The 23,789-nt window shown below is 45.1% G+C and overlaps 1 protein-coding gene across 1 annotated transcript; it reads right to left on the bottom strand.

The window, feature by feature from the left end:
• Nucleotides 1-10,948: 10,948 nt before the first annotated feature.
• Nucleotides 10,949-22,942, bottom strand: LOC133440778 (uncharacterized). Its single transcript, XM_061718097.1, has 3 exons — nucleotides 22,891-22,942; nucleotides 11,348-11,752; nucleotides 10,949-11,271 (listed from the first exon to the last, which is right to left on the bottom strand). The coding sequence occupies exons 1-3, from the start codon at nucleotides 22,940-22,942 to the stop codon at nucleotides 10,949-10,951; spliced, it is 780 nt and encodes a 259-aa protein (XP_061574081.1).
• Between the last annotated feature and the right edge of the window lie 847 nt (nucleotides 22,943-23,789).

Below are 23,789 nucleotides of genomic sequence, written 5' to 3'. Positions count from 1 at the left end.
CGTTGGCTTCCTCCACCCGTCTAAGGAGACAGAGTCAGAGGACGGTTCAGAAACATTGAAGCTGCGTTACAAAACAACAGAAACGGAAAGAAACACGCCGAGCTGAAAAGAAACCAGTCTGAAAGGAGTCGAGTAAAACCAGTCCAAATCCAAGTCCTGGACCAGGACCAGGACCATCCATCCATCCATCAGCATTCATTTCTGATCTTGTTTCCGTAGCTGCTCTTGAAATACTTGGGCTGTTTCTGTGGTTCCTCTCACAAAACTAGCGGATGTGACTTCCTGCTCTCCAGGCGACGTCTCTGTCCTCCTACCTGCCGGGTTTCTGCTGCTTGAACTGGACAGCGGCGTAGCTGACGTCCTGTCCGTCCCGGCCGGCCTCCCCTCGGCCTCCGTCGCCCTGGGCGGGCGGCAGGACGCCGCTGTAGACGTGATCGTCACCCTGAAAACCAAACACAGACAAAAGGGGAAGTGAGCGGAGCATGAAAAGTCAAATTAGCATTCGAGAGGAAACAGAGGTGTGCTAAGATATTCATGAGTGTTTCTGAATATAGAGTTTTTGTCTTTTAATGAACATTACAGCCTTGACTTGATGGGCTTTTATCTAAACTCCTATATTTGGAGATGTAGATCAGAAGATGGTCATTTACTGTTAAAACAAGTAAAAACGGTTCCATGGTTTAATTAACAGCTGCGTTCATCTAACACTTGGTTTGGTATTTCTTATATAACACTATGATTGGGCCATATCTGACCTATTGCATTGAAGTTTGGAGAAATGCTTGCAAAAAATATCCTCACCCTATTTTCATTTTACAAAAAAAAAAGCCATAAGAATCATTAGTAGAAAACAATATAGTCATCCTTCAAATCCATTATTCCTTCAGTTAAAACTGTTGAAATGTCTTGAGTTAGTGGAACCACAGAATTCTGCATTTTTTTTTTTTTAATTTTATTTTTCATTTTGTCGTTAACAAACATTGAACTTACAAACGTAGATATACAAAGAGAATAACCCCCCACCCCCCACCCCCAAGGCTCTTAGACAGGCGTAAAAAAATTAATGAACAAACAAAAATAAATAAATACACAGAAGCAAAAACAAATACAATCCTTCATTGGAAGTGAAAGCTTTCCACAAATTCTATAAATGGACTCCAGACCAAAGTTAAGTTTTTGCTGGCTTTACATACAGTATCTTGTATCTCAGTTTCTCTAACGGTAAGAAAGATAGTACATCCCTCAGCCACTGTAGGAATGACGGGGGTACCTTTGATTTCCAGTTAAAAAGTATAAGTCTGCATGCAAGCAGAGAAGCAAATGCTAAGACATTTGCCTGTAATTTTGAGACTTTACAGCCCGGAGGTTGCACACCAAAGATGGCTGTGTGATAGCTAGGTGTTACAGTTTGACCAGGAAATTGTAGAGAATACACCAAATATCTGTTTCCAATAATCATTAAGAAAAGTACATGACCAGAACATGTGTCCTGTCGTGGCAGGCACATAGCCGCACCTAGGACAACCAGGGTCGGTAGTGGGAAAGACTTTGGACAATTTATCTCTTGAGTAGTGCAGGCGATGAAGTACTTTAAATTGAATTAAGCCATGGCGTATACACAACGATGAAGTATGAATACGTTCTAGACTACTTTGCCACATATCTTCAGAAAGCTCAACCCCCAAATCCCCCTCCCATGCTACTTTAGTCTTATCCCATGACATCGGTTTCAAGCCCCTTATCATGTTGTAAATCACAGAAACGTGTTTCTTCTCATAGGGATCCAGTTCTAAAATAGCATCTAACTGGCTCTTAGGTGGTATAAAAGGGAATGAGGGAAACTTTTCTCTGGTGAAGCTACGTATCTGGAGAAATCTAAAATAATGCGATCTGGTTATATAATGGTCATTTTCGAGCGTTTCAAACAAAATAAACGTGTTATCTTCGTATAAATCGCAGAAGAATATCAGTCCATTTCTATGCCAATAATGAAATGCATTGTCAAACCCAGATGGAAGAAAGAAATGGTTATTTGCTACCGGGAAGAATCTGCTTCAAATGAAAATGTCTCCTAAACTGTGACCATATCTTGAGTGAGGCTTTAACTACCGGATTTGCAAGCTCTCTATTACAGTTGGATGGTAACGATGACGTGAGCGTTGGTAGAGGGTTGGATAATAATTCCATGTTGACCCAGTCTGGACCTTACTTATTCTCATATGTGTAAATCCAATGAGTAAATTTAACTATGTTAGCTGCCCAATAATACCAGAGAAAATTAGGTAGTCCTAACCCACCAGCATCTTTAGGAACCTCCAGATATATTTTTTTCATTCTAGGATTAGAATTGTTCCATATAAATGAAGAGATAAGTCTGTCTAATTGTTTAAATGTTTTCAGAGAGATAAATATAGGGATCATCTGAAAAACATAAAGAAATCTAGGGAGAACTGTCATTTTAACTATATTAATGCGACCTGCCAGTGAAATCGGTAATATTGACCCATCCATCCATCCATCCATCGTCCGCCGCTTTATCCGTTCCCGGGTCGCGGGGGCAGCAGCCTCAGCAGGTAATATTGACCATTTCGCAAAATCCTGTTTTGTTCGGTCAAGTAATGACTTAAAGTTGTGTTTCTCCAAATTTTCCATCTTGTGGGTTACTGCAATTCCTAGATAGGTAAATACGCTGCGTTCTATTTTGAACGGAAATTCAGAATAGTCTGCGTCTGAGTCGTCAATTGGAAAAAGAAGGCTCTTTGAGTAGTTCAATTTATAGCCTGAGAGATGTCTAAAGTTTTGTAGGATCAACAATAACTTTGGTATTGATACTATCGGATTGGATATATATAAGAGCAGGTCGTCTGCATATAGTGCCACCTTGTGGATTTTACCACCACGGGAGATACCGGTGACACCCTCTTCCGCTCTAAGGGCTATAGCAAGGGGCTCGACCGCCAGATCGAACAAATATGGGGAGAGGCCGCAGCCTTGCCTGCAAGATCTGTGAAGGGGAAAATAGTCAGAGATATTGTTATTGGTTCGTACAGCCGCAGTGGGTGCATCATATATTATTTTAATCCATGTCAGGAATGATGATCCAAAGCCAAATTTTCCTAAAACCGCAAACAGGTACTGCCACTCAACACGGTCAAATGCTTTTTCGGCATCCAAGGAGATCACCACCTCTGCGCTCTCCTCAGATGCCGTATGTGGGGTGTACAGGATTTTGAACAATCTACGCATATTAGAATTCTGCTAATTATGTGGAAAGATCATAAGAACATTTTGCCAATCAATATACAAAAAAAATTGAAAAAAGAGAAAATAAGTATAACTTAAAAGGAACAGAGATCTTTAAAAAAACAAAATTCAGGACGAAATTGATGGAACGTTGTGTTTCTGTAAATGGTATCAGTTTATGAAACAATCTGGATACAGAAGCCAAAGAATGCAAATCAAACATTACATTTAAAAGAATAATAAAAGCCAGTTTGATGAAGAAATATCATGATAATTGTTAAGTTAGGTGGGTTTTCTTTGTTTTCTCTCTTTGTTTTTAGCACATATTTTTTTTCTTTGAATCAATAAAGATTACGACTATCTGTGTTTGACGACAGCTATTTTGTGTTATTTTATAACTTTGTTGTAGTTTTGTTTCTGTTTTTTTGTTTTTTTAATTACGTTTATTGGAAAGAGTTCTTTTTTTAAATTGCGTAATTTGTAATTTGTTTTAGTTTTTTTTATTATTACATTAATTGAAATTTGATTTCTTAGGAAAAAGGAAAAGATAAAATAAGCTTAGTCTTCTTTCTGTTCTCTTTCATTCAAGGAAAGAGATTTGTTGTAATTATATTGAACTGTTTTGTTTTTCTTTTAATGAATTAAATAAAGAAATAAAGAAAAAGAAAATACTTTTTTTCTCTTTCTCTTCTGGGACCTAAAGTTGTTTATTCTCAGTGTGACTCAGTTTTTATGTACGATTGAAAAGTTATTTTTAATTCTTGAACATCTATCAGATCTGAACGGGAAAAGAGTTTTTATGTGTCTATTAAAACCTGCTGATCTCCAACTTTCTCGTCCTAAAAAGAGAACATAAGTCTCAAAAGCACCTAGACGACTAGATAACTAATCATAAATAAGAGAGCGGTAACGACCTTCAGCTCCGTCTCGGCTCCCAGGGGCCTCTGCTGCGCCGCTGCCGCCCGTTTCCTGCAGCAACACAGTCATAAATAAACCATCAGAAACGGAACAAAAGGAAGACATCTGCGTGTGTTCAAGAACATCATCATCACAAAAGAAATCATGATTTTTTCATCTTTCAGGCCCCTGAACCTCAGGACCTGAACAGGCCTCATTTATAAAGCTTGCTTGCACACAAAAAGGACCTGAAAGATGTGCAAGCCACCTTCTACGCAAAGGCTGGGATCTGGGAAGCGGGGCTGCCGGGCCTTTCTCGCATCGCTTTCGCACAGGGTGTGTCGATGATTTGCTATTACAGGCTGAGCCTACCGTTAGTTTTTAAACAGTAAAAAGTGGGGGGGACAAAAACATGATTGAAGAGGGGGGACATGTCCTCCTGTTGCGCCGGGGCACTCACGGCGTTTAGCGCAGCAACGGCGTGCTGCCACTCACTCGCTTTATTTTATACTTTTCATACTTTTTCTACTTTTACTGTGACCACCAGATAATGTCGTTTTCCTGTCCTCCACCTCATCCACAACATCTAGATCTCAGATCTCAGTGAAATTTAGTGGCACGGTGGCTCGACACGTCTCATTCATCCTGACGCCCAAACAGGCTGCAGGAAGCCGCTGCGCATGCTCAGCAGGCTCATTCATATGCAAACACTACTTTGCATTGCCCTTTTAAGGTAAAAAGTGGGCATGTAGAGGGCGGGATATGAGGCGGATTCAGCTGCGCAACCTTCCAGCTGGACTGTGATTTATAAAGTGAACATTGCGTGCAAGTGTGCGTGCATATGGTTTTATAGATCCGGATTTTTTTTTTGCGCCCGCCATTTTTGGCTTTTGGGTTTACGTGCACTTTTAGTATGAATCCTACGCACTCCATTTTAATAGAGGCCCCAGGTCCTCTTTCAGGTCCTGAGGTTCAGGTCCTGAACAGATGCTGCACATCTGTGTGAGAGGACGAAGCGCAACAGTTAGCTAGTGTTTGTTGGTGTTTCGTTCAATTACCTCTTAACGAAGAAGACGATCAGCCCGACAACGATGACAACCGCCAGGACGCCGAAGGCCGACCCGAGTATCAGAGCCAGCCTGCCGTCGCCTGTAAACACAGAGACGTTAGTCAACCCTGCTCTCATCAGAGGATCTGAACTCCAACGTTCACACATCCTTTAGTCAGCGCTGAGAGGAAGTTACAACATCCACGGAAATGTCTGTAATTCCTCCCGTCGGCTTCAAGCCCGTCAGCTTTTATTCCGGTTAGTTCTGTATTTGTACGTGTGACTTTATGTTAATTAGATGTTTGGCAACTCAGAAAGCAACTCAAAACACACAAAAAAAACGTCTAATTTTAGTCTTCAGCTGCTGATAATGTCCACACAGCAGCTGGAACCCGTCATACGTGATACAAGAACCAGAAGTTGAGAAATCGGTCTCTTTTCCTTCCTGCTTCTGGACTTCTTCACCTCGAACTTCTTCACCTCTAACTCCTCCTATCTGCTCACACGTCCCTTTATTGGCATTTGAATGCATTTGGCAAAATCAGTGTAATGTGCTAATCTTACTTATTAACAGCACCACTGTCATATTTTTTTTCTTTGAATCAAAAAAGAATATGACTGTGATCTGTGTTTGACGGCAGCTATTTTGTGTTATTTTATAACTTTGTTGTAGTTTTGTTTTTGTTTTTTTTGGTTGTTTGTTTTAAACTTTTATTGGAAAGTTTTTTTAGTTTGTTTTTTTAAATTGCGTAATTTGTAATTTGTTTTAGTTTTTTTTTATTATTAGATTAATTGAAATTTGATTTCTTAGGAAAAAGGGACAGATAAAATAAGCTTAGTCTTCTCTCTATTCCCTTTCATTCAAGGAAAGCGATTTGTTGTAATTATATTGAACTGTTGTTTTTTTTCCGTCCCGGTCGTGGAACACTGGACCAGCTCTACACCCTCCGCAGGGTGCTCGAGGGTTCATGGGAATTTGCCCAACCAGTCTACATGTGCTTTGTGGATCTGGAGAAGGCATTTGACCGTGTCCCTCGTGTCATTCTGTGGGGGGCGCTCAGTGAGTATGGAGTCCGGGGCCCTCTATTAAGGGCTGTCCGGTCTCTGTATGATCGAAGCAGGAGTTTGGTTCGCATTGCCGGCAGTAAGTCAGACTTGTTCCCGATGCATGTTGGACTCCGGCAGGGCTGCCCTTTGTCACCGGTCCTGTTCATAATTTTTATGGACAGGATTTCTAGGAGGGGATCCGGTTTGGGAACCTCAGGATTTCATCTCTGCTTTTTGCAGATGATGTTGTCCTGTTGGCTTCATCAGACCGGGACCTCCAGCATGTGCTGGGGCGGTTTGCGGCCGAGTGCGACGCGGCAGGGATGAGAATCAGCACCTCCAAGACCGAGGCCATGGTTCTCCACCGGGAAAGGGTGGCGTGCCTTCTCCGGGTGGGTGGAGAAGTCCTGCCTCAGGTGGAGGAGTTCAAGTATCTCGGGATCTTGTTCACGAGTGAGGGAACGATGGAGCGTGAGATTGACAGACGGATCGGTGCAGCGTCCGCAGTAATGCGGTCGATGTACTGGACCGTCGTGGTGAAGAAGGAGCTGACTCGAAAGGCGAAGCTCTCGATTTACCGGTCAATCTACGCCCCTACCCTCACCTATGGTCATGAACTTTGGGTAGTGACCGAAAGGACAAGATCGCGGATACAAGCGGACGAGATGAGTTTCCTCCGCAGGGTGGCTGGACGCTCCCTTAGAGATGAGTTTCCTCGGCAGGGCGGCTGGACGCTCCCTTAGAGATAGGGTGAGGAGTTCGGTCACCCGGGAGGAGCTCGGAGTCGAGCCGCTGCTCCTTCACATTGAGAGGAGTCAGCTGAGGTGGCTTGGACATCTGTACCGGATCCTCCTGGATCCTCCCTAGGGAGCAGGCCCGGATTAAGAGGGCAGGGGCCCCTGGGCAGAAATTCTTGATGGGCCCCCCCTCTCCCCCGAAAACACACAAACATGCAAACAAACTGGGTTTTGAATTATGGACTGCTATTTGTTGGAAAACACCTGTAGCTTATACAGGATTTACACTGACAGGGTACTGTCTGTATGATTACAATGGACAAAATCGGCACCTGCAAATATCCTCCATCATTTTTACACATACTTGCAACTATGCTTTCCTCAGCAATCAGCTACAATATCAGGACTATCAGCATATTGTTACTCATTACTATTTGCAAACAAAAGCTTCTTCATCTCCACAAGTCCAGATTGTGGATTCAGAGTCAGATTCCTACATTATTCACACACAAACCCACACACACACAAAATACCTGTGGCTGTCTCATTCCTGTCTGTCTCTCTCCTCTCCTTCTCATTTCTGTTTCAGTGTGGCTGTCATCATGTTCTGCTAATACAAAAATGATGCAAAATAGCACTGGTCAACTAGACTAAAAACCTTATGATATTAAATAAAAATGAAAAATAAATGTAATATAGGTTGTCCTAACACACACACACACACACACACACACACACACACACACACACACACACACACACACACACACACACACACACACACACACACACACACACACACACACACACACACACACACACACACACACTACCTGTGTGTCTCTCTCTCTCTCTTCTCCTCCTCTGTGTTTCAATGTGGCTCTCATTTCTGGTTCATCTCTCTTTTTTTCTTCTTTTTTTCTAAATGTTTTTTCCCACATTCATCTCTCTCTCTCTCTTTCTCCTTCTCAGCTCTTTCTCCATTTTACTCTCATCTTCTTTTCTCATGATCACTCTCTCAGAAAGACTTGTTTCTTGCTTTCTTACTAGCAAACTCAGTCACAATCTCATCAAAGTCCAACTTCTTGACGAGCTGAGACTCAATGGCCATCAGCGCGCCGGGGGATGCTGCTTGTTGGATGTACAAGGCGTGTACATCCAACAAGCAGCATCCCCCGGCGCGCTGTGGCTACAACTAGCAACCGGCTGCGTCGCGCTTTGTCCGGCATCCTCCTCCGGAGGATCCGGCGGCAGGACCGGCTCCGGCGGAGCTGGCGCGGTGGTGGCTGTACCGGCGGAGCCGACGACGGCTCTTCCTCCTCATCCCTGCTTCTTTTTGAAAAAAAGTTGTGGATGGAAGGCACACTTTTTAAAAAAGTTTCCTCCCTCTCCCTCTTTTCTCTTTTCCGCTTTCTTTTACTACAACCGCTTCTCTCACTCATCTTTCTCCAATCAAACTCCTACTCTCCCACAACTCGGAGCTGTCAGTGCGGCGTTTATAAGGACAGTGACGTCCGACTGCTAGCTGTTTGACCAATCAAAACATTCCATTTTAGTAAAAAAAAAAATCAACGTGATTTTTATTGGTTATATACAGTCTACGGGTTTCTCCAATTCTAGCTGCCCCAATCCCAAAGAAAAAAAATTAAATACTCACTCACTCACTCACTCATCTTCTCCCGCTTTATCCGTTCCCGGGTCGCGGGGGCAGCAGCCTCAGCAGGGATGCCCAGACTTCCTTCACCCCAGACACTTCCTCCAGCTCTTCCGGGGGGAGTCCGAGGCGTTCCCAGGCCAGCCGAGAGACATAGTCTCTTCAGCGTGTCCTGGGTCTTCCCCGGGGTCTCCTCCCGGTGGGACATGCCTGGAACACCTCCCTAGGGAGGAGGGACATGCCTGGAACACCTCCCTAGGGAGGAGGGACATGCCTGGAACACCTCCCTAGGGAGGAGGGACATGCCTGGAACACCTCCCTAGGGAGGCGTTCAGGAGGATCCGGTACAGATGTCCAAGCCACCTCAGCTGACTCCTCTCAATGTGAAGGAGCAGCGGCTCGACTCCGAGCTCCTCCCGGGTGACCGAACTCCCCACCCTATCTCTAAGGGAGCGTCCAGCCACCCTGCAGAGGAAACTCATCTCTAAGGGAGCGTCCAGCCACCCTGCGGAGGAAACTCATCTCTAAGGGAGCGTCCAGCCACCCTGCGGAGGAAACTCATCTCTAAGGGAGCGTCCAGCCACCCTGCGGAGGAAACTCATCTCGGCCGCTTGTATCCACGATCTTGTCCTTTCGGTCACTACCCAAAGTTCATGACCATAGGTGAGGGTAGGGGCGTAGATTGACCGGTAAATCGAGAGCTTCGCCTCTCGACTCAGCTCCCTCTTCACCACGACGGTCCGGTACATCGGCCGCATTACTGCGGACGCTGCACCGATCCGCCTGTCAATCTCACGCTCCATTGTTCCCTCACTCGTGAACAAGATCCCGAGATACTTGAACTCCTCCACCTGAGGCAGGACTTCTCCACCCACCCGGAGAAGGCATGCCACCCTTTTCCGGTCGAGAACCATGGCCTCGGTCTTGGAGGTGCTGATTCTCATCCCTGCCGCGTCGCACTCGGCCGCAAACCGCCCCAGCACATGCTGGAGGTCCCGGTCTGATGAAGCCAACAGGACAACATCATCTGCAAAAAGCAGAGATGAAATCCTGAGGTTCCCAAACCGGATCCCCTCCGGCCCCTGGCTGCGCCTAGAAATCCTGTCCATAAAAATTATGAACAGGACCGGTGACAAAGGGCAGCCCTGCCGGAGTCCAACATGCACCGGGAACAAGTCTGACTTACTGCACTTACTACAGGAAGGACCATGGCAGGCCGGTGCATTGTGGGCTGGGTAGCAGTCGTGGCGGGGTGCCTCGGCGACCCAATCCCTGGACATCAACCCTCACAAAAAAAAAAAAAAAAAAAAAAAAAAAAAAATTGAAATAAATAAATTAAAAAAAAAAAAAAAAAAGACGCTCGGCCATGGGCCCCCTGATGAGCGTGGGCCCCTGGGCGCCCGCCCATAATGCCCATTGGGTAATCCGGAATTGCTAGGGAGGTGTTCCAGGCATGTCCCACCGGGAGGAGACCTCGGGGAAGACCCAGGACACGCTGGAGAGACTATGTCTCTCGGCTGGCCTGGGAACGCCTCGGACTCCCCCCAGAAGAGCTGGAGGAAGAGCTGGAGGAGGTGTCTGGGGTGAAGGAAGTCTGGGCATCTCTGCTGAGGCTGCTGCCCCCGCGACCCGGGAACGGATAAGCGGCGGACGATGGATGGAAAAAATAATAATAATAATAATAATTAAAGTTGCGCTACTCGTGTTCGGGTTTACTGGTGAGACCAGATGGTTCTGCTTCACTCATATTTTCCTGAACGGTTTGATCTTTGAGTTTTTAAAGTGAAAACAGCTGATGATTTTTCGGTTCTGCTGAGAACGTCTACATTTATTCATCTTTCATACGAAGGAGTTGTGAAATATTTTAATTTGTCTACTTTCTCTCGCTCTGCTGTTTTCTCCATCAGCAGCCGTGTTGCATTGCCGTGTTTTTTATTGCACCGATATGTTCAGTTCCAGCGAACTGAAATAGGAAGACCACTTCCTTTTACTCTCCGTTGCCATGGCGATCCCCGGTATCAGAGCTCCGCTGATAATGGCCTTTTAAGTCGCAGTAACTGAGAGTCGACTGAACCAACTCTGAACTCCTTCCCTGAAACCGAGAACCCAGAGTTTCTGAACTCTGGGTTTGTTGAACATCGTTGTGAAACGAACCCCTGGATGTTTCCAGCGGCTCCCCGTGACCTTACAAGTAAAGAAAATGAAGTGGAGACGCACATCTGTCTGATTCTGCCATCAGATCACAAATGATCTGATTATGTTTTGGTGTTAGTGGGACGTCTGCAGCTTCCTGGAAACCAAATGAAGAAGGAGAAGTTAAGACTAACCACCATCAGCACCGTCTCCGTCTCCGTCTCCGTCTCCGTCTCCATCTCCGTCTCCATCTCCGTCCTCCACCTGCAGGCTGAACGAGTTAGACTGTGTGTTCACGTCTTTCCTCAGAACGCAGGTGTAGTTCCCAGAATCCCCTGCGGTCAGAGGGCCGAGCTGGAGGGCGTGTCCAGACTGTGGGAGGGCGTGTCCATCTCTGAACCAGTCGACCTCTAGGTCTTGGAAGGTGCATAAAGAATAGGTGCACTGCAGGGAGACTGTTTGACCTCGTCTGGACTTGTTACTGGAGGCTTCTATTTTCAGTTTAATCCAAGCTGAAATACAAAAGTTAATTAGTTTTCATCATATTGGTGTTCAATATTTGTACCAGATTAAGGATATTGTTCTTACCAACAACTTTAACCGTCACTCCGGTCGTGTTAGTGAAATGTCCTAGAGGATCATCAGCTTCCATCCTGAAGCGAAACGTTGAGCCTTCTTGTGTCGACCCGGCTGGTCTTAAGCCGTCTATCCACTGAATGTTTCTGATCTGTAAAGTGCAGTTTCCCTTCATGTCTCCCAGGTATTGATAACGAGAGTTTTTGTTTGGTGAATTACTGTCAAACACAGACGGGGTGGGACCGTGACAGATCAGATGGTTCTGACACCAGAGGACTCTAACGATCTGCAGTCGAATTTCTCTTCCGTCTTTATAGAAAGACTCTCTAGGTGTGAAGCTGCAGGGGAGGGTGACGGTGGATCCTTGTACTGCACACGTGCTTGTAAACGGGTATATCACACGTGGACCTTGAGCACCTGCAAACAACGCGGTTGAAGACGCTACAAATGACTGAATACTGATGACAGAACATCGTTCTAGTTCACAGACTGTTCTTCAAGCATGAACTCTGCTGTTGTACTTGGTTCTGGAACATGAACTTCCACACACTCCAACTGTTAGAAAATGATCCAGAGATCTGGGTCAGTCCTCAGACCCCCCAGTGGGTTCTGGTGACTCTGGTGGGACACCAACACGGCAGCTCATTTAAACCAGCAGGCATCCATGTAGACACTCATACCCCTTTTCCACCAAACTGGTTCCAGGGCTGGTTCTGGTTCAAAACTCGTTCAACTTGGAACCAGCGTCTCTGCTAACGTCAGTTACGTCTCTGCAAACGTCAGGTACGTCTCTGCTAACGTCAGTTACGTCTCTGCTAACGTCAGTTACGTCTCTGCTAACGTCAGTTACGTCTCTGCTAACGTCAGTTACGTCTGCTAACGTCAGTTACGTCTCTGCTAACGTCAGTTACGTCTGCTAACGTCAGTTACGCCTCTGCTAACGTCAGTTACGTCGCTGCTAACGTCAGTTACGTCTCTGCTAACGTCAGTTACGTCCCTGCTAACGTCAGTTACGTCTCTGCTAACGTCAGTTACGTCTCTGCTAACGTCAGTTACGTCAGTTACGTCAGTTACGTCTCTGCTAACGTCAGTTACGTCTCTGCAAACGTCAGGTACGTCTCTGCTAACGTCAGTTACGTCTCTGCTAACGTCAGTTACGTCTCTGCTAACGTCAGTTACGTCTCTGCTAACGTCAGTTATGTCTCTGCTAACGTCAGTTACGTCTCTGCTAACGTCAGTTACGTCTCTGCTAACGTCAGTTACGTCAGTTACGTCACTTACGTCAGTTACGTCTCTGCTAACGTCAGTTACGTCTCTGCAAACGTCAGTTACGTCTCTGCTAACGTCAGTTACGTCTCTGCTAACGTCAGTTACGTCTCTGCTAACGTCAGTTACGTCTCTGCTAACGTCAGTTACGTCTGCTAACGTCAGTTACGTCTCTGCTAACGTCAGTTACGTCTGCTAACGTCAGTTACGCCTCTGCTAACGTCAGTTACGTCGCTGCTAACGTCAGTTACGTCTCTGCTAACGTCAGTTACGTCCCTGCTAACGTCAGTTACGTCTCTGCTAACGTCAGTTACGTCTCTGCTAACGTCAGTTACGTCAGTTACGTCAGTTACGTCTCTGCTAACGTCAGTTACGTCTCTGCAAACGTCAGGTACGTCTCTGCTAACGTCAGTTACGTCTCTGCTAACGTCAGTTACGTCTCTGCTAACGTCAGTTACGTCTCTGCTAACGTCAGTTATGTCTCTGCTAACGTCAGTTACGTCTCTGCAAACGTCAGTTACGTCTCTGCTAACGTCAGTTACGTCAGTTACGTCACTTACGTCAGTTACGTCTCTGCTAACGTCAGTTACGTCTCTGCAAACGTCAGTTACGTCTCTGCAAACGTCAGTTACGTCTCTGCTAACGTCAGTTACGTCTCTGCTAACGTCAGTTACGTCCCTGCTAACGTCAGTTACGTCTCTGCTAACGTCAGTTACGTCTCTGCTAATGTCAGTTACGTCTCTGCTAACGTCAGTTACGTCAGTTACGTCTCTGCTAACGTCAGTTACGTCTCTGCTAACGTCAGTTACGTCTCTGCTAACATCAGTTACGTCTCTGCAAACGTCAGGTACGTCTCTGCTAACGTCAGTTACGTCTCTGCTAACGTCAGTTACGTCTCTGCAAACGTTGATTACGTCGTTACAAAAGTCAGTTACGTCTCTGCAAACGTCAGTTACGTCTCTGCTAACGTCAGTTACGTCAGTTACGTCTCTGCTAACGTCAGTTACGTATCTGCTAACGTCAGTTACGTATCTGCTAACGTCAGTTACGTCTCTACAAACGTCAGTCATGTCTCTGCTAACGTCAGTTACGTCTCTACAAACGTCAGTTACGTCTCTGCTAACGTCAGTTACGTCTCTGCTAACGTCAGTTACATCTCTGCTAACGTCAGTTACGTCTCTGCTAACGTCAGTTATGTCTCTGCTAACGTCAGTTACGTCTCTGCTAACGTCATTTACGTCTCTGCAAACGTCAGTTACGTCTCTGCAAACGTCAGTTACGTCTCTGCAAACATCAGTTACGTCTCTGCTAACGTCAGTTACGTCTCTGCAAACGTCAGGTACGTCTCTGCTAACGTCAGTTACGTCTCTGCTAACGTCAGTTACGTCTCTGCTAACGTCAGTTACGTCTCTGCTAACGTCAGTTACGTCTCTGCTAACGTCAGTTACGTCTCTGCTAACGTCAGTTACGTCTGCTAACGTCAGTTACGCCTCTGCTAACGTCAGTTACGTCGCTGCTAACGTCAGTTACGTCTCTGCTAACGTCAGTTACGTCGCTGCTAACGTCAGTTACGTCTCTGCTAACGTCAGTTACGTCTCTGCTAACGTCAGTTACGTCTCTGCTAACGTCAGTTACGTCAGTTACGTCAGTTACGTCAGTTACGTCTCTGCTAACGTCAGTTACGTCTCTGCAAACGTCAGGTACGTCTCTGCTAACGTCAGTTACGTCTCTGCTAACGTCAGTTACGTCTCTGCTAACGTCAGTTACGTCTCTGCTAACGTCAGTTATGTCTCTGCTAACGTCAGTTACGTCTCTGCAAACGTCAGTTACGTCTCTGCTAACGTCAGTTACGTCAGTTACGTCACTTACGTCAGTTACGTCTCTGCTAACGTCAGTTACGTCTCTGCAAACGTCAGTTACGTCTCTGCAAACGTCAGTTACGTCTCTGCTAACGTCAGTTACGTCTCTGCTAACGTCAGTTACGTCAGTTACGTCCCTGCTAACGTCAGTTACGTCTCTGCTAACGTCAGTTACGTCTCTGCTAATGTCAGTTACGTCTCTGCTAACGTCAGTTACGTCAGTTACGTCAGTTACGTCTCTGCTAATGTCAGTTACGTCTCTGCTAACGTCAGTTACGTCAGTTACGTCTCTGCTAACGTCAGTTACGTCTCTGCTAACGTCAGTTACGTCTCTGCTCACGTCAGTTACGTCTCTGCTAACGTCAGTTACGTCTCTGCTAACGTCAGTTACGTCTCTGCAAACGTTGATTACGTCATTACAAAAGTCAGTTACGTCTCTGCAAACGTCAGTTACGTCTCTGCTAACGTCAGTTACGTCAGTTACGTCTCTGCTAACGTCAGTTACGTATCTGCTAACGTCAGTTACGTATCTGCTAACGTCAGTTACGTCTCTACAAACGTCAGTCATGTCTCTGCTAACGTCAGTTACGTCTCTACAAACGTCAGTTACGTCTCTGCTAACGTCAGTTACGTCTCTGCTAACGTCAGTTACATCTCTGCTAACGTCAGTTACGTCTCTGCTAACGTCAGTTACGTCTCTGCTAACGTCAGTTACGTCTCTGCTAACGTCAGTTACGTCTCTGCAAACGTCAGGTACGTCTCTGCTAACGTCAGTTACGTCTCTGCTCACGTCAGTTACGTCTCTGCAAACGTCAGGTACGTCTCTGCTAACGTCAGTTACGTCTCTGCTCACGTCAGTTACGTCTCTGCTAACGTCAGTTACGTCTCTCCTAACGTCAGTTACGTCTCTGCTAACGTCAGTTACGTCAGTTACGTCTCTGCTAACGTGGGTTACGTATCTGCTAACGTCAGTTACGTATCTGCTAACATCAGTTACGTCTCTGCTAACATCAGTTACGTCTCTGCTAACATCAGTTACGTCTCTGCTAACGTCAGTTACGTCTCTACAAACGTCAGTTACGTCTCTGCTAACGTCATTCCGTCTCTGCAAACGTCAGTTACGTCTCTGCTAACGTCAGTTACGTCTCTGCTAACGTCAGTTACGTCTCTGCTAACGTCAGTTACGTCTCTGCAAACGTCGATTACGTCGTTACAAAAGTCATTACGTCTCTGCAAACGTCAGTTACATCTCTGCTAACGTCAGTTACGTCAGTTACGTCTCTGCTAACGTCAGTTACGTCTCTGCTAACGTCAGTTACGTATCTGCTAACGTCAGTTACGTCTCTGCTAACGTAAGTTACGTCTCTGCTAACGTCAGTTACGTCTCTGCAAACGTCAGTTACGTCTCTGCAAACGTCAGTTACGTCTCTGCTAACGTCAGTTACGTCTCTGATAACGTCAGTTACGTCAGTTACGTCTCTGCTAACGTCAGTTACGTCTCTGCTAACGTCACTTACGTCTCTGCAAACGTCAGTTACGTCTCTGCTAACGTCAGTTATGTCTCTGCTAACGTCAGTTACGTCTCTGCTAACGTCATTTACGTCTCTGCAAACGTCAGTTACGTCTCTGCAAACGTCAGTTACGTCTCTGCAAACGTCAGTTACGTCTCTGCAAACGTCAGTTACGTCTCTGCAAACGTCAGTTACGTCTCTGCTAACGTCAGTTACGTCTCTGCAAACGTCAGTTACGTCTCTGCAAATGTCAGTTACGTCTCTGCAAACGTCAGTTACGTCTCTGCAAATGTCAGTTACGTCTCTGCTAATGTCAGTTACGTCTCTGCTAACGTCAGTTACGTCAGTTACGTCTCTGCTAATGTCAGTTACGTCTCTGCTAACGTCAGTTACGTCAGTTACGTCTCTGCTAACGTCAGTTACGTCTCTGCTAACGTCAGTTACGTCTCTGCTCACGTCAGTTACGTCTCTGCTAACGTCAGTTACGTCTCTGCTAACGTCAGTTACGTCTCTGCAAACGTTGATTACGTCGTTACAAAAGTCAGTTACGTCTCTGCAAACGTCAGTTACGTCTCTGCTAACGTCAGTTACGTCAGTTACGTCTCTGCTAACGTCAGTTACGTATCTGCTAACGTCAGTTACGTATCTGCTAACGTCAGTTACGTCTCTACAAACGTCAGTCATGTCTCTGCTAACGTCAGTTACGTCTCTACAAACGTCAGTTACGTCTCTGCTAACGTCAGTTACGTCTCTGCTAACGTCAGTTACATCTCTGCTAACGTCAGTTACGTCTCTGCTAACGTCAGTTACGTCTCTGCTAACGTCAGTTACGTCTCTGCTAACGTCAGTTACGTCTCTGCAAACGTCAGGTACGTCTCTGCTAACGTCAGTTACGTCTCTGCTCACGTCAGTTACGTCTCTGCTAACGTCAGTTACGTCTCTGCTAACGTCAGTTATGTCTCTGCTAACGTCAGTTACGTCTCTGCAAACGTCAGTTACATCTCTGCTAACGTCAGTTACGTCAGTTACGTCACTTACGTCAGTTACGTCTCTGCTAACGTCAGTTACGTCTCTGCAAACGTCAGTTACGTCTCTGCAAACGTCAGTTACGTCTCTGCTAACGTCAGTTACGTCTCTGCTAACGTCAGTTACGTCAGTTACGTCCCTGCTAACGTCAGTTACGTCTCTGCTAACGTCAGTTACGTCTCTGCTAATGTCAGTTACGTCTCTGCTAACGTCAGTTACGTCAGTTACGTCAGTTACGTCTCTGCTAATGTCAGTTACGTCTCTGCTAACGTCAGTTACGTCAGTTACGTCTCTGCTAACGTCAGTTACGTCTCTGCTAACGTCAGTTACGTCTCTGCTCACGTCAGTTACGTCTCTGCTAACGTCAGTTACGTCTCTGCTAACGTCAGTTACGTCTCTGCAAACGTTGATTACGTCATTACAAAAGTCAGTTACGTCTCTGCAAACGTCAGTTACGTCTCTGCTAACGTCAGTTACGTCAGTTACGTCTCTGCTAACGTCAGTTACGTATCTGCTAACGTCAGTTACGTATCTGCTAACGTCAGTTACGTCTCTACAAACGTCAGTCATGTCTCTGCTAACGTCAGTTACGTCTCTACAAACGTCAGTTACGTCTCTGCTAACGTCAGTTACGTCTCTGCTAACGTCAGTTACATCTCTGCTAACGTCAGTTACGTCTCTGCTAACGTCAGTTACGTCTCTGCTAACGTCAGTTACGTCTCTGCTAACGTCAGTTACGTCTCTGCAAACGTCAGGTACGTCTCTGCTAACGTCAGTTACGTCTCTGCTCACGTCAGTTACGTCTCTGCAAACGTCAGGTACGTCTCTGCTAACGACAGTTACGTCTCTGCTCACGTCAGTTACGTCTCTGCTAACGTCAGTTACGTCTCTCCTAACGTCAGTTACGTCTCTGCTAACGTCAGTTACGTCAGTTACGTCTCTGCTAACGTGGGTTACGTATCTGCTAACGTCAGTTACGTATCTGCTAACATCAGTTACGTCTCTGCTAACATCAGTTACGTCTCTGCTAACATCAGTTACGTCTCTGCTAACGTCAGTTACGTCTCTACAAACGTCAGTTACGTCTCTGCTAACGTCATTCCGTCTCTGCAAACGTCAGTTACGTCTCTGCTAACGTCAGTTACGTCTCTGCTAACGTCAGTTACGTCTCTGCTAACGTCAGTTACGTCTCTGCAAACGTCGATTACGTCGTTACAAAAGTCATTACGTCTCTGCAAACGTCAGTTACATCTCTGCTAACGTCAGTTACGTCAGTTACGTCTCTGCTAACGTCAGTTACGTATCTGCTAACGTCAGTTACGTCTCTGCTAACGTCAGTTACGTCTCTGCTAACGTAAGTTACGTCTCTGCTAACGTCAGTTACGTCTCTGCAAACGTCAGTTACGTCTCTGCAAACGTCAGTTACGTCTCTGCTAACGTCAGTTACGTCTCTGCTAACGTCAGTTACGTCAGTTACGTCTCTGCTAACGTCAGTTACGTCTCTGCTAACGTCACTTACGTCTCTGCAAACGTCAGTTACGTCTCTGCTAACGTCAGTTATGTCTCTGCTAACGTCAGTTACGTCTCTGCTAACGTCATTTACGTCTCTGCAAACGTCAGTTACGTCTCTGCAAACGTCAGTTACGTCTCTGCAAACGTCAGTTACGTCTCTGCAAACGTCAGTTACGTCTCTGCAAACGTCAGTTACGTCTCTGCTAACGTCAGTTACGTCTCTGCAAACGTCAGTTACGTCTCTGCAAATGTCAGTTACGTCTCTGCAAACGTCAGTTACGTCTCTGCAAATGTCAGTTACGTCTCTGCTAATGTCAGTTACGTCTCTGCTAACGTCAGTTACGTCAGTTACGTCAGTTACGTCTCTGCTAATGTCAGTTACGTCTCTGCTAACGTCAGTTACGTCAGTTACGTCTCTGCTAACGTCAGTTACGTCTCTGCTAACGTCAGTTACGTCTCTGCTCACGTCAGTTACGTCTCTGCTAACGTCAGTTACGTCTCTGCTAACGTCAGTTACGTCTCTGCAAACGTTGATTACGTCGTTACAAAAGTCAGTTACGTCTCTGCAAACGTTGATTACGTCATTACAAAAGTCAGTTACGTCTCTGCAAACGTCAGTTACGTCTCTGCTAACGTCAGTTACGTCAGTTACGTCTCTGCTAACGTCAGTTACGTATCTGCTAACGTCAGTTACGTATCTGCTAACGTCAGTTACGTCTCTACAAACGTCAGTCATGTCTCTGCTAACGTCAGTTACGTCTCTACAAACGTCAGTTACGTCTCTGCTAACGTCAGTTACGTCTCTGCTAACGTCAGTTACATCTCTGCTAACGTCAGTTACGTCTCTGCTAACGTCAGTTACGTCTCTGCTAACGTCAGTTACGTCTCTGCTAACGTCAGTTACGTCTCTGCAAACGTCAGGTACGTCTCTGCTAACGTCAGTTACGTCTCTGCTCACGTCAGTTACGTCTCTGCAAACGTCAGGTACGTCTCTGCTAACGTCAGTTACGTCTCTCCTAACGTCAGTTACGTCTCTGCTAACGTCAGTTACGTCTCTGCTAACGTGGGTTACGTATCTGCTAACGTCAGTTACGTATCTGCTAACATCAGTTACGTCTCTGCTAACATCAGTTACGTCTCTGCTAACATCAGTTACGTCTCTGCTAACGTCAGTTACGTCTCTACAAACGTCAGTTACGTCTCTGCTAACGTCATTCCGTCTCTGCAAACGTCAGTTACGTCTCTGCTAACGTCAGTTACGTCTCTGCTAACGTCAGTTACGTCTCTGCTAACGTCAGTTACGTCTCTGCAAACGTCGATTACGTCGTTACAAAAGTCATTACGTCTCTGCAAACGTCAGTTACATCTCTGCTAACGTCAGTTACGTCAGTTACGTCTCTGCTAACGTCAGTTACGTATCTGCTAACGTCAGTTACGTCTCTGCTAACGTCAGTTACGTCTCTGCTAACGTAAGTTACGTCTCTGCTAACGTCAGTTACGTCAGTTACGTCTCTGCTAACGTCAGTTACGTCTCTGCTAACGTCACTTACGTCTCTGCAAACGTCAGTTACGTCTCTGCTAACGTCAGTTATGTCTCTGCTAACGTCAGTTACGTCTCTGCTAACGTCATTTACGTCTCTGCAAACGTCAGTTACGTCTCTGCAAACGTCAGTTACGTCTCTGCAAACGTCAGTTACGTCTCTGCAAACGTCAGTTACGTCTCTGCAAACGTCAGTTACGTCTCTGCTAACGTCAGTTACGTCTCTGCAAACGTCAGTTACGTCTCTGCAAATGTCAGTTACGTCTCTGCTAACGTCAGTTACTTCCTTGGAACTGGAGCCAGTTCTTTGTCCGTGGAAACAGAAAGCCTGGTTCCAAACTCAGCACTGGCCCAGAACCAGAACCAGAACCAGAACCAGAACCAGAACCAGAACCAGAACCAGAACCAGAACCAGAAACGGTTTGGTGGAAAATGGTATCAGGAAACGTTATCAACATCAAACTGCAGAAGTGAGAGCTGCGGGGCCGCCGGAAGCAGAAGTGAACTCAAACCACGTCCGTTTTGTCCTTATCTGCTCTTCAACCACTTTACTTTACACTTACTTTACAACTTTACTTCACACATTTGGATAAAGTTTTGTGCACACTCAAGATTTAATCATCAGCATATCAAATTAGTTTTGAAACCTCCTTCCATGTAGCCTTATTGATCCGGCTGGAGGGGCATTCCCTGTGTTAAACTCCTTTGTGATATAAGTGCTTTTATCTGTGGTTTAACATGCCAATGTTTAGACCAGGGGTCTTCCACCCTGGTCCCCGAGACCCCCTGTCCTACATGGTCTACGTCTCCTTGCATCATCAGACCTGATTCTGATCTAAAGTGATTATCAGGAGTCTGTTACAGACACAGTTCTTAGTATCAGGGTGGGATGAAGCAGGAAACATCGGTGCTCTGGAGGACCAGGGCCCTTTTACAGTAGTGGCCAGTGTTATGTGGCCCAGCCGTCTGGCAAAGTTGGCAAAATGGGGCAAACTTGGGTTCCAGCCTGGGTTTTGTGGGCCGGACTTCATGAACTGGCCTTCACAGGGGAGAACTTTCATAAAAACTAATAAAAAGCATCCATCCAGACTTTTCATTTAAGTCTCAACATTCTTATTTTGGTGTAGTTTCTGTTTTAAGTCTTTACCTTTTTCTTAAATTGCAGTATAAAGACACAGACTTTAGTTGCTCTCTGAGGCCGTGAAGATACTCCTTCTTGTCTTTTTTGTCTCTGCAACTTAAATTGACCCTTAAACTCTCCTTTCATGTCAATAATTCTGAAAAAACGGCAGCGTCACCAGTTTGGTTTTCATCAACTTTGAATGTGGTAGTGATGAGGCATTGTGACACCGTGGCTGACGTGAAGCTCCAGCTCCCTGCAGGGCCGACACCTTTGAACTAGCTTCAACACAGACTTGAACCACGGAAATGCCATATGACGAAGTTCCTGACTGACTGATATGTTAATACCAACTCATTTGGCCACAGACTTGAACCACGAGAACTCCCTATGGGGTAATTTACAACTTAGTGACAGTCATGCCAAATGCCCGATAACGGCATTTGGCCACAGATCACATCTGACTGTAAATTGCTTTTTGTCCGTCACCTTTGGCTTGTTTATTCCTGCCTTTTGTGCTTTGAACTTACTGTATAAAAGTCACGATTTCAAACCATTCGTGGTCAGCACACCGACCCAGACACGCTCTCCGTAGGTCTGCTCACCGCCGGCTTACTGAATAAAACTCACTACACCACAGCGGACTTCTGAACTGGATTCTATATTATTCTTCAACAGTAGATACGATCATTTGCTTCTAGTTTTTACACGAGACGGAATAGCGTCGGTGCCGCTTTAGTCAGAGAAGTTTGATCCCCGGAAGCTAATCTAAAACCATCAGAACTGACGGACGCTGGTGACGTTTGCTGCCTGGAAAATAAAGATTGTTCAGATAAGGAGGCGCCGCCATCTCACAGCTTTAGGCGGTAATAACATCTTCATCAGCCAGTTTAGAGAGCTCAGCGCTGGTTTGACTACAACCCTAAACTTTCAAGAGTCCCAACATCTAGCAACCCAGGGAGACCAAACCCAATTACCTACAGTATATCATGATTTTATTGATTAGGTATTGCAACATTATGTTTGTTTAAAAAAAAAGAAAAAAAAGGGGGGGGCCTACAGCAGAACCCTGTGGGACACCATTTCCGCATGTAATCATCCCAAAGGAAAAAAGCTGAGAAAGGGCACACAAGCTATAAAAATAAATAAAACTGACCCCAGGGGCAGGATGTACAACAAAAAAGAGAATGAGGCCTGAAACAGAACCCTGTGGAACACCACTCAGGTGATTCTGCCTGCTGATTAAAACTACTAAAACTGAAAGTCTCAAACAAGTAGTTTTAATAAAATGTGATTTTATGAGTCAAATTTCAACTGGAATAACTTGCATGAGATTTTTAAATGTAGGACTATTAGGAGCTTTTATTTAGCAAAATGTTTCTTTGAAGCATCACTACACCTCGACTGTTGCACTTATCTTTCACAGCGTCATTGTTCTGCTTTTGAGTATTTCTAGATCTGATGGTCAGATACATTTTTTAGTAAATGCTAATATTCGTACGTGAAGCTGCCTGAGAGACAAATAATCTGCAAAATGAGGCAGTATAGGACTAAACTAGTCTCTAATTATCAGTACATAATTAAATATAAACAATAGTCCTCTTAATACAGCAGATGTTTGTCACATTCCTCTTTTGTCTGTCTCAGAAAAGTCTGCATGCAGCAGCAGAAAGATGAAGTAAAACCCTCTGAAAGCTGAAAACAGATGAACTTTGTTTTACCTGCCAGGACGAACGTGACGCTCCAGAGAACCAGCGTATCGTAAACTGCCATCCTGACGGTTTCTGCTGCGTCTCTCTGAGGCCGAACCACTTCTGCAGTCACATAAATGAGCAGAGGAGTGAGAGGCGGACGTTGAGACATTTGTGGTCACTCTCCTACTTCTGCCTTTTTTCTTTCCCCAGGAACTTCTCTCCATGACTTCCTACTGTACTTCAAATCCGTGTTTGTTTTAGCAATAAAATCTAATGTGCACACTATGAGAACATCTATTGGTGAGTGCTGCACATCTCCTTCCTCACCCACCTCCCAGGTAACAAAAAAACAGAGGTGGATAGTAACGAGTTACATTTACTCTATTACATTTACTTGAGTAAGTTTTGGGAAATGTTGTACTTTTAGGAGTAGTTTTGAATCACTATACTTTTTACTTTTACTTGAGTAGATTTGTGAAGAAGAAACTGTTCCTCTTACTCCGCTACATTAGGCTACGTTGAGCTGTTACTTTTCTTTTATCCCTTTTATACACGTACGCGTCAATCTCATGACATCACTGGGTGATTCTTTGGGAAAAATGTTTGTTTTTGCATGTTTTGTCACATTTACACAGACTCAAACACACACAGAGTTTCTATGAGTTCATGTTTGTTCTAGTTCTGCTGGTTAAAAAAGAAAAGTACAAAGGCTTGAAATTTTGTGCTACTTATGCTTAATTTATTTTTTATTCTGTTATTTTATTTATTTTATTATTTATTAAAGTACTTGAATTTAATTTAAGATTATTTTAATTTATTTTATTATTTTATTGATTTAATTTGTCTGAAGATGATTATTTTGTTCTTTTGTCTGTTTGAATGGTTTGTTAAAAAAATAAATCAGACGTTACTCAACAGTTACTCAG

Source organism: Cololabis saira, chromosome 3, assembly GCF_033807715.1.
Source record: "Cololabis saira isolate AMF1-May2022 chromosome 3, fColSai1.1, whole genome shotgun sequence".
NCBI classification, from domain to species: Eukaryota; Metazoa; Chordata; class Actinopteri; order Beloniformes; family Belonidae; genus Cololabis; species Cololabis saira.
This window is presented reverse-complemented; position numbering and strand designations above follow the sequence as displayed.